Here is a 12,019-nt window from a genome sequence, read left to right as displayed (position 1 = left end):
GAGAAGTAGGCAAGGAGGAAGGGGCTGGCAAATAAGGTGGAGGGTCAAGTAGAGCTTGATCAGGGACAGAACGGTAGATCAGAGGAGAGACAGAAGGGGGGAAGGGGGCACAAAGGATGAGGAAAGGAGAGATCAGGATGGCTACTCGAGCGAGGGAGGAAAGGAGGCCCGAGGACGTCCATGCATCACGAGGGATTGGCCGGGGGTGAGAGGTAGGGAGTGCATAAACAAATAAAGGGTGGAGTGACGTGCCATAAGGTTCAGGAATGGACTCCGCGCAACATCAACTCAAACCAAATCACTTTATGTTCCAATCTAAACTGCCGTCTCAAGTAACTGAAAAAAAGTGAACCAATCATATAGTAGAAGTTAGAACATATGAAACCGAGGTTTTGGAGAGGCAATTCTTTAGATGACAAAGCAATGCATATACGACGGCACTTGACTCCTGCAGCCATCCAAATAACATTCAGAGCTCCCTTCACAAACATATATCCCTTAATTTGGCGAACAGCAGCTAATACATGTGTAAAACCGTGTGCTTCAGTATCAGAGACCAAACGCGAGACCATCAAATCAAAATCAAGGACTAATTAACTTTCCACTTTACTGTTCAATCAAACTTCTCCGTTAGATCAGCAGCTTAATCTCCTACCGCACAACAGATCCGCAGTTCAAGAGCAGGGCAGCATCATCACTCCTGCTTGCTGCGGGCCTCGCGAGCACGGTGCTTGAGCTCGGCCCTTTTCCACCTTACCATGAGCATGCAGAGTGTCACAAGGGTGTTCACCTGCGGAACAAGCGCAGAGGAGGCAGCTACGCATAAGGAAGGCTGAAGGGGATGCAGACTGACACGGCGAATGAGACTGACTATGCGCTTACCAGAATAAGTATCGTAATCAGGAGCAAGGGACCGGACCACATGACCGAGATGAAGAGGCCTTGGGGATCAAAGTAATTCTGGCTTGAGAAGCTCTTCCAGTTTTGTCCTAAGAACGTGTTTAGTTTCTCGGCAAGGAATACACCAGAAACTGCAACGAGTTAAGTACATCAGGTAAGCAAAGGGGGTAATCTAGCGTATTACAAAAGCTATTGCTTGCTGGCGCTTTGCCTTTAAATCCTGACTTGCATCGGAATGGAAAGAGGAAACATTATCTCTCAGTGTCAAGGTTACATTTACTAATTACTTGTTGAAATATTCAAACTAATTGTGTGGTTAAATTTTATATGGATGTAAAATAACAGGCACAATAGCAAAGAAGGTGAAGGTCTTCTCATCTCACATGCAAGTACATAATTAGAAACCGGAGAGAAAAACGCTACACTGAGACCTCTGACATGACTAAACCAACATTTATGCAGGAGTTGGACGTTGCCCGTGCCACTGCAAATTAGATAAGCTTTACAGAGTTGACATGTGCAGTGTGATTATTTTGACGGTTTCAAGGAGACACAGTACATAAAACTGCTAAGCTCAGAAATCATAAAAAATATCGATACTAATGGTCGGTATATCATGGCATTCGGAACTAGTATGACATTAATGATGTACACATTCTATTAACATTGGTAACAGTACTAGAAGTCCGAAGGCCAAATAAAAAGGAACAATAGGAAAATAACACTCACATGTTAAGGCTGACAAGATAAGTTGGAAATTGATGTTCCTCCTGGAGATGATGGTTACCAGTAGCAGAATGGCATGGAAACTTATCATGCCGATCAACCAAGGTTCCTGAAGACACAGAAGGAACAGATCAGTCAAGGTACGAACAGGGACGACGATTACTCATCAGATGAGGCGAAGTTGATTATTACACAATAAAACATGAACCGAGATACAGCGGTTGATTCAGGAAAACAGTGATATATGACTACACAGAAGTACTAGCTACTGAGTTTCATGTGGTAAACCATCAACATGGAAGCTCCGAAATTGGAGTAATCACAAGCGGCATTAAGTAACTTGCATTCTGTTGCAGACTCTACTCTTAGATGCAGCGGTGTGGTGTTCGATTGTTACTAGTCCACGGGAATGAGGAGGCAGTGGAATCGCGCAGAGATGAACCACATGAAATTGTTCGTCCTACGTAGCATAACTACCCAGACCATCGCTGCCTCTCAAGAGAGATCCAGGCGAGGCCAGCGGTGAAAAACCACAGCGTCCGTTGGATTTGCTCGACAACGAGCAAACTGACCAGCAGCGGCTTCTGCTTCCCGGTGGACTAAATCCTAGGGTCAAGCGAGCGAAGCAGGGGGTGAGGGAAAAAAGACGCACCTTCCAGTCGACGGCGTGGAAGAAGCCGACGAAGGAGTCGACGGCGGGGCCGAACCCGCCGCGGAGCTCGGTGGAGACGCGGCCGAAGAGCTCGGCCACCACGTCAGCGTGCTCGTTCAGCGCCGAACGCACCTCCTCCACCGCTCGCCCAACCGCCGCCGCCGCCGGGGAGGAGGAGGACGCCGCCATCTCGTCTCGTGATCTGATCTCCTCTGCACTGCTCTCGTCCTTTCTCTGCAAGAGACGCAAAGGCAAAAGGTCGTTCCCCCTGCTAATTCGGGACCACACGTCAGTGACTTTAAACGCTGGAAACACTTGGGCCGAGTTCTTCCTTAACTGGGCTGGGCTCGCACCTCCTTTGATTTCCAATATATCTCTACTCTTAATCTCTACTCCTAATGAACGAATTGGTTAAATAGTCCCCCCCACTTTCAACCGGTTTTTTTTCAACCGGTTTTTCTTCGTCCCACCTCCCACCACCCCCCTCCCATCGGTTTTTCTCTTTCTCGTCTGGCCGACAATACCCAACGTATTTATGGTAATCAATCACAATTAATCCACGTATGGTAAGGCTATAAACTTAGAAATCTCAAATATCTCTACTCCTAATGGACGAATTGGTTGAATAGTCCCCCCCACTTTCAACCGGTTTTTTTTCAACCGGTTTTTCTTCGTCCCACCTCCCACCACCCCCCTCCCATCGGTTTTTCTCTTTCTCGTCTGGCCGACAATACCCAACGTATTTATGGTAATCAATCACAATTAATCCACGTATGGTAAGGCTATAAACTTAGAAATCTCAAATATGATAATTATAGTAATAAATCAATCCATGTATGGTAAGGCTATAACTAAGGAAATTTCGAATATGGTAATTATCACCAGAATCAAAGCTTTCCAAAAAAGTTCTTCTTGCCATACCCTTCAATCGCGCCCTGCTCCATTCCGATCTCCTTCCCTCAATCGCTCCAGCTGATTTACTCTTTCCAAACCTAACCCCTGCCTGATCTAGATAAAGAGGCTCTCTCCTGCCCGTCTCATCCCTCCCTTGTGCCAACCATGGAAGAGAGGAGGGAGAGCACAGAGGAGCGCGCCGGCGATGCGCCGATGCTCGCTGGTTGAGGCATGGTCGGCGTGTGAGTCAAGAGGATCCCTGCATCTGTGGTGGTAGGCGATCCAAGGAAGAGTAGTCGAACATGAAAGCGATGGGAGGGACAACACCCTGCTGCCGGGCTCGTCCGCCTCTTCGTGGCCGACGACCGCGTTGGATGTGGCCGAGGGCGGCGATGATGGAGGGAGCCGCTGGCGCTGGCCAGGCTCCCGACCGAGTCGCTGCTCCTCAGTGCCAGCCCTTTCCGCCGCGCCGGATCGCTCGTCATCTTGGGGACCCCGAAGGGATGCTGCCGGTGTGGGAGGCGCCCACGACAGTGCGGGCTTGGGACCGAGCGGCGGGGGACGTTACGGGTTCCGTTCTAGGGCTAGGTCGGGAAGTCTATCGTGTTTCTGTCGGAAAATCTTGTGATCAATGGGTTTACTAAATTAATTTTGGGTCTATATTAAGGGGCACCGTCTATTCTTGTCATTCGAATTTGCATTCTTGCATCAGAAGTTCAAGAGAACTGTCATGAATAGCACAATGCCTTTCAGTTTGTAGACTGATAACTGAACATCACATCTTTTGATTTCTGTTTGGCCTCCTGGGAACGTAGACTAATTTAACACGTCATTTTTCGGTTTATTGTTCAAAATTGTTTCACTTCACATGATCGTGAACATACATGATGTGTATGTATTTTTTAATTTTGTGTCTGGTGACCTCAATTTTTATGCCTTCTACAGGTGAGTTGCTAACAAAATTCTAAATGTACATGCTCCAGGTAAATTTCTGGACATATATATTATATCTATATGTCCTTTCTACGAGGACATAAAATGCATCCCTATTTTCTATCTACCATTTTGTAACCCTTTGCAGAATGGTCTGGGGAGGTTCGCAACATTGTCTACTCATCTGATCGGAAATCTGTATATGTTGTCGATCGTGTGACTCTATGGAACTGATGGGGAGGTACCCTTCTTTGCCTGGGAGTTATATTTGGTTTAGTTCGCTGAATCTGGTTTGGGTTTGCACTAATCTTGCGTACTAAGTTTTTAGTGTATAATCTGTTTGTAGGTCCCACTATTTGATTAGTGGACGCAACTGATGGGGGCATGGAGATGATGGCAAGGCATCACGCTGTGGTGGTGGCGAGGGGGCCATCGATGAAGGCGGCGATGACAGGGGCTGCCTACAAAAGCGGTGCATGGATGGGGGAGGTGAAGTGGCGAGGGCTGGGAAGGTGGAGAACGACAATCGGGGGAGATGGAGTGGTGGCAAGATTGGACGAGCTCACCTCCGGAGTGTGTGGGCAAGATTTCCTTTTCGGGTCGGCCGGCTTTTTTTAAAGCATGTGCATGCATGAGTTGGGGCTTATTTCCAGCGGTGAACATGCATGGGTAAAACCGTTTTCTTTTGCGAAAGGGGAGGGGAGACAAAAAACGGAGGTGGGAGGGGGAGCCGTACATGGTGGGAGGGGTGGAAACCCTGGAAGCTGGGCCTGGATGATCAGGCTGTCATGAACTGAAGTTATTTGTTTATAGTGTCACAAGTGTGTATTGTATAATTGTTTATATATTTGTCGTATATTTTATTGAATTTAGGTGTGTGTGCAAGGTTTTCATACCTTGAAATTATGAATATTGTGAAGTGCGAGCCTCTCTCTTCTAGAAAATCATGGAATTGGCTGACACACCATTAAATAATTTGATGCCACATGCTTATTTTAAATGGCTAGAAAGCACAAGTGAAAGCTTCTTTTGATTTGGTTCCTTCATTGCATGGTTTGATCACAATTTCTCAACAATTGAGAGATAGAATGATACTCAAATTATTCAAATTCTTACTCTACAAACTAAAAGAGAATAGAACCAAACAATGGTATATTTGTGTCCATGAAGATAGCTATCCAGTTCTAGCGCATGGGTTGACATGGGTTGCAGACTGCATTTGGCATCATCTTTACCTAGGTTTTCTTTGACCCCATCCTATAACCGACCTCCTTTCGATTAACTCATCCTATCGCCCAAGTCAACACCGACCTATGAATCCTACATATATTTATAACTCCATGGCAACCTCCATATATTTTTAGAACTCCGTGGCAATGCACGGGCATTTAGCTATGAGTCACGAGTGTATTGTTGTTGCATTTCACAAAACCATCGTATATATGAAGGTTTGGTTCAATTATTTTCCTACATATAATATTTTGTTGTTGAATTTCAATTCATGAGTCCCAAGTTAAATTTGGCACGCTGCTGATCTCTATATATCATCAACTACTTGAATCTTGTGTGTAACTATGAATTCAATCTTTTTATCAAAAGATATATATTCAGTGTTTGGGATTAATATCAATTGCATATAATGCTTGGTAGTGGTAATATCAAATTTGTCCATCAAATAAATCTTAAATCCTGTGTTTTTTTGCCTATCAGTTTGATAAAGTCAGAAACGTGTATGTGGTTGAACGGTATATAATAGCCAGTTGCATGGAAGATATGTATGTAATTGCTAAATGTTTAATGTATATCATATAATGTGGGTAGCTCTATCAAGAATCGCACATCAGAGTTACCAGTGCATTCTTATTTGAGAAATAGCATGCGAAGTACTCGGACATCCATGATGGTGCAAGTGTCGCTTTTTTCGGGAAACTTACTAAGGACATAGAGTTCCAGCTGTTTATAAGGAATGTATTTGGCCCTTCTTAGAAGGGAAACTAGCTTGCAAACTTTATGGTCCAACTATCATTGAAATACCAACTGATATGTTACGAAATCTTCAACTTATATTCTTTAGGAACTTCATTTAAGTTGTACTGACCTCATGAGATTCCAATCTATGTTTCATAGTTTATACTCCTCACTATCATAAATTCATAGACTCAAAAGTTTGTTGTATATGTTTATTACTCGAGCATTGCAATACACTGCACTCGGATGATTTTGTCCACAGAAAATTTGAAGCTCCATGATTCGGCAAGAGGATTTGTGCAAGAAATCATGTACATCTTAAAGTTTTGCATCTCAAATTTGGTACCTGTGTTGAACAGGAGGAAGCCTAGAATTCGCTTCACAGACGGAACTCGTCAATATAGAAGAGTAACACCTAGATAGAATCAAATCTGGTCAGAGAAGCCAATTGTGCCTTCTTCCCGAGTGCCAAATGTAGATGACTAATGCTGATGACACCACTCGCTTCCTTGTTTTTAAATATCACATGTGCAACACAATGATGCAAAGCGAATTTCATGGAGGGGGGGATAAGACGTATTTGTGTGGTTGAAGGAGCACATGTAAGTACATATTTTGGTGAGGGTGGAAATTGAAATGCATGCTTGGAGAAACATAGTCATAAGCATGTGATGTACAAACTCCATATAATGATATTATGATATGTGTTTTCATAGATAATTTTATTTTTCAGGGCAACGCACGGTCATTCAACTAGATTTAGCTTCCTTGGATTAGGAATAGATCTAGAAGAAGGTGACGTGGTAGGGTTTTTTTGTACCGTCCGAGACAACGAAACAATGACATGGAAGCTCCATGCAAAATTAAGGGGCAATAGATTGAGAGGGTGAATGATGTATGGACAGAGAAGGTGATGAACGGCAAGTTTAATGGGAAAGGGCGGCTAGAGGGGTGTGTCATGTTTGTAAGAATAGAGAGAAGAATATGCTTGCATTTGTGTTGTGGTTGAACATTGCGTGCAATATGCTCGTTTTTGGGGAGGAAAATGAGCATTGTTTACACAATTTCATTTGTTGGCCCGTGGCAACGCACGGGCATTCTACTAGTATAGTATATATAATGGAATACGAATCAATCAATTTGATTTAAAATCAAATTCCAATACAATTTAAAAATCATTACTAAAATAAATAATAAATTTAATATTTGTTTCTTGATATTACATAAAATGCAAACTATTTAATTTGTAAAAAAATTGTACTCGTTGGGGTCCAAAGAAAATGGTACTCAAAATTTTAATCCCTTGTTCACGCTTTTTTCATGTGTCTCGTTCATATCATAAAGATTATAGTACAAGTCACGTAGACATTAACTAAGCAAAATAAAGTCCATGTCGACGGCCTCCTTCACCGCAACTTCCTTTCTTGCGGCATCGTGGGCGCATCGCTCCCTCTGGGTGACGATCTCTGTCTTGCTCACGATGGTCAGGACCCCCACGGTCTTCGTTGAGCCATCGTCCATGGCGATTGGGGGACAATGTATTGGGCGTCGACATCTAAGACAATGGCGTAGAGGCAACGCAAGAGTGGAGAAGGGCAACGGCTCAAGGGACGGGAAAAGGAGTACGAACGCGGAAGAACGGTTGATTTGGTGGAGTTGATCAATTTAGAGAGATATTTTTAAGAAACATTAGAGAGAGATATGTATTAGATCCAGCCTGTCAGGTCCGCCGTAGCGGTCACGCCCCGCATGTGTCGGGGGCCCTCAAACCCACCACACATATGGGCTGGGTTTGAGGGGTGACTATGGGTTAGCTTTAGAGCATCTTCAATGGATGATGTAAATTTGAAGATATAAAAGTGGGTGTTGTATAATTTACATCATCAAAAAGTGCTTTTTACATCTTCAAAAAAGTCTCAACTCCAACAGATGATGTATATTTGGTGATGTAAAACTTCAACTCCAATAGATGATGTATAAACAGTTAAACGGTCGAGCGGCAGCTGCTGTACAATAGCAGTTTAGCCGCTATAAAGTAGCACACCAGTCGCACAATTTAAAATAAAAGAATCTAAAATTAAAACTTAAAATTTTCATCTATCCACAATATCAAATTATTGCATAATTTATCAAATCCACAACATCAAATGCAATACAAATACAATAAAGTTCTTGCACAATACAACAAACAAATAATGAAACTAGGTAGTTCTTTTCGTCATGCCATTTCTAGTACTTCAAATTTGTTCGAAGTTCATTGTGTGTATCGGAGCTAATTTCAGTGTAGACTTTCATGAAACGTCTGATTTGTTCCTCTTTTCTCATCGGCATAACGCGTACGCCCATCATATCAGAAAAGGTGTGCTACTTCTTGAGTTAGCGTTTTTATTTTCCTTGAAAAGGAAAGGGTGATGCAGCAAAGTAGAGGTAAGTATTTTCCTCAGTTAAGAACCAAGGTATCAATCCAGTAGAAGGAACAACCAAGTCTCTAATAGATGCACCTGCACAAACTAACAAACACTTGCATACAATAAAGGGGTTGTCAATCCCTTCACAGTCACTTGCAAGAGTGAGATCCAATAGAGATAGATATAAAAGATAAATTAAAGGCAAAATAAATTAAAGGTAAATAAATTGCAGCAAGGTATTTTTGGATTTTTGGTTTATAGATTTGAAAATAATATGATGGAAAATAGACCTGGGGGCTATAGGTTTCACTAGAGGCTTCTCTCTTGAAAGAAAACATACGGTGGATAAACACATTACCGTTGAGCAATGGATAGAAAAGTGCATAATTATGATGATATCCAAGGCAATGATCATGAATATAGGCATCACGTCCGTGACAAGTAGACCGACTTCTGCATACATCTACTACTACTCCACACATCGACCGACTCCTGACTGCATCTAGAGTATTAAGTTCAAAAGGACAGAGTAATGCCTTCAGCGAGATGACATGATGTAGAGGGATAAAATCAAGCAATATGATATAAACCCCATCTTTTTATCTTTAATGGCAATAATACAATACGTGCCTCACTACCCCTTCTGTCACTGGTGAGGACACCGCAAGATTGAACCCATCACAAAGCACCTCTCCCATTGCAAGATAGATCAATTTAGTTGGCCAAACCAAATCAATAGATCAGACAAAAGTACAAAACTACCTTAATCATGCATAAAAGAGTTTAGAAAAGACTCAAATAATATTCATAGATAATCTGATCATAAATCCACAATTCATCGGATCTCAACAAACGCATCGCAGAAGAAGATTACATCGAATAGAACTCCAAGAACATCGAGGAGAACATGGTATTGAAGATCACAGGGAGAGAAGAAGTCATCTAGCTACTAGCTATGGACTAGTAGGTCTATGATAAACTACTCACACATCATCGGAAGGGCAGCAAGGTTGATGTAGAGGCCCTCCATGATCGAATCCCCCTCCAGCAGAGAGTCAAAAAAAGCCCCAAGATGGGATCTCACGAGAATAGAAGCTTATGGCGACGGAAAAGTATTTTTGTGGACACTTTTGATTTAGGGGGTATATTTGAGAATATATAGTGGTGGAATTATAGTTGGAAGGTCTCTAAGGGGCCCACAAGCCCTGGGGGTGCCCCTCGGGGCGCGCCCCTACGGCTTGTGGCCGCCTCGTAGGTCTTCTGGCCTCCTCTCCAAGTCTTGTGGGTTTCTTCTGGTCCAAGAAAAATCATCATAAAGTTTTATTCCATTTGGACTCCGTTTGATATTGATTTTCTGTAAAAGTTAAAACAAGGAAAAAGCAAGTGGCACTAGGCACTAGGTTAATAGGTTAGTCCCAAAAAATGATATAAAATAGTACCATAATGCATATAAAACATCCAAAATAGATTATATAATGGCATGAAACAATCAAAAATTATAGATACGTTGGAGACGTATCAAGCATCCCGAAGCTTAATTTCTGCTCGTCCTCGAGTAGGTAAATGATAAAGACAGAATTTTTGATGTGGAATGCTACCTAACATATTTATCAATGTAATTTTCTTTATTTTGGCATGAATGTTCAAATCCATAAGATTCAAAACAAAAGTTTAATATTGACATCAAAATAATAATACTTCAAGCATACTAATAAAGCAATCATGTCTTCTCAAAATAACATGGCCAAGGAAAGCTAACCCTACAAAATCATATAGTATGGTTATGCTCTATCTTCATCACACAAAGTATTTAATCATGCACAACCCCGATGACAAGCCAAGCAATTGTTTCATATTTTTAATGTTCTCAAGCTTTTTCAACTTTCATGCAATACATGAGCGTGAGCCATGGATATAGAACTATAGGTGGAATAGAATATGGTGGAGGTTGTGGAGAAGACAAAAAGGAGAAACTCTCACATCAACTAGGCAAATTAATGGGCTATGGATATGCCCATCAATTGATATTGATGCAAGTGAGTAGGGATTGCCATGCAACGGACGCACTAGAGCTATAAGTGTATGAAAGCTCAAAAAGAAATTAAGCGGGTGTGCATCCATGTTGCTTCCTCACGAAGACCTATGAAACTTTGAGGAAGCACATCATTGGAATATACAAGCCAAATTCTATAATGAAAAATTCCCACTAGTATATGAAAGTGATAACATAGGAGACTCTCTATCAGGAAGAACATGGTGCTACTTTGAAGCACAAGTGTGGAAAAAGGGTAGTAACATTGTCCCTTCTCTCTTTTTCTCTCATTTTTTTGTCTGGATTCTTTGGCCTCTCTTTTTTATATATCTCCTTTTTTTATTTTTCATCCGGAGTCTCATCCCGACTTGTGGTGGAATCTTAGCCTCCATCATACTTTCCCCACTTGGGACAATGCTCTAATAATGATGTTCATCACACTTTTATTTACTTACATCTCAAGAATTACAACTCGATTCTAAAACAAGATATGATTCTATATGAATGCCTCCGGCGGTGTACCGGGATGTGAAATGATCTAGCGTGGCATGTATAAAAACTATGAACGGCGGCCATGCCACAAATACTATGTCAACTATATGATCATGCAAAGCAATATGACAATGATGGTGTATGTCATAATAAACAGAATGATGGAAGTTGCATGGCAATATATATCTAGGAGTGGCTATGGAAATTCCATAATAGGTAGGTATGGTGGTTGTTTTGAGAAAGGGTATATGGTGGGTTTAATGCACCTGCGAAAGTTGCACGGTACTAGAGAGGCTAGCAATGGTGGAAGGGTGAGAGTGCGTATAATCCATGGACTCAACATTAGTCATAAAGAACTCACATACTTATTGCAAAAATTTATTAGCCATCAAAACAAAGTACTAACACGCATGCTCCTAGGGGGATAGATTGGTAGGAAAAGACCATCGTTCGTCCCCGACCGCCACTCATAAGTAAGACAATAAAAATAAAGCATGCTCCGACTTCATCACATAACGGTTCACCATACATGCATTCTTCGGGAATCATAAACCTTAACACAAGTATTTTTACTACTCCACAATTACCAACTATCATGACTCTAATATCACCATCTTTATATCTCAAAACAAATGCAAGGAATCAAACTTCTCATATATTCAATGATATTTATGAAAGTTTTTATTATATCCCTCTTGGATGCCCATCATATTAGGACTAAATTCATAACCTAAGAAAATTGCCATACTATTTTCAAGACTCTCAAAATAATATAAGTGAAGCATGAGAGTTCAACAATTTCTATAAATAAAGCCACCGCCGTGCTCTAAAAAGATATAAGTGAAGCACTAGAGCAACTACCTAGCTCAAAAGATATAAGTGAAGCACATAGAGTATTCTAATAAATTCATGATTAATGTGTGTCCCTCTCAAAAGGTGTGTATAGCAAGGATGATTGTGTTAAACTAAAAAGTAAAGACTTATATCGTACAAGATGCTCCAAGCAAAACACAT

General features: G+C 41.6%; 1 protein-coding gene across 1 annotated transcript; it reads right to left on the bottom strand.

Moving 5' to 3' along the window:
• Nucleotides 1-404: 404 nt before the first annotated feature.
• LOC123161502 (transmembrane protein 18) lies at nucleotides 405-2,565 on the bottom strand. Its single transcript, XM_044579328.1, has 4 exons — nucleotides 2,279-2,565; nucleotides 1,630-1,735; nucleotides 883-1,031; nucleotides 405-790 (listed from the first exon to the last, which is right to left on the bottom strand). The coding sequence occupies exons 1-4, from the start codon at nucleotides 2,465-2,467 to the stop codon at nucleotides 695-697; spliced, it is 540 nt and encodes a 179-aa protein (XP_044435263.1). The 5' UTR covers nucleotides 2,468-2,565; the 3' UTR covers nucleotides 405-694.
• Between the last annotated feature and the right edge of the window lie 9,454 nt (nucleotides 2,566-12,019).

The sequence above is a fragment of the Triticum aestivum genome, chromosome 7B (assembly GCF_018294505.1).
Source record: "Triticum aestivum cultivar Chinese Spring chromosome 7B, IWGSC CS RefSeq v2.1, whole genome shotgun sequence".
Classification (NCBI taxonomy): domain Eukaryota; kingdom Viridiplantae; phylum Streptophyta; class Magnoliopsida; order Poales; family Poaceae; genus Triticum; species Triticum aestivum.
This window is presented reverse-complemented; position numbering and strand designations above follow the sequence as displayed.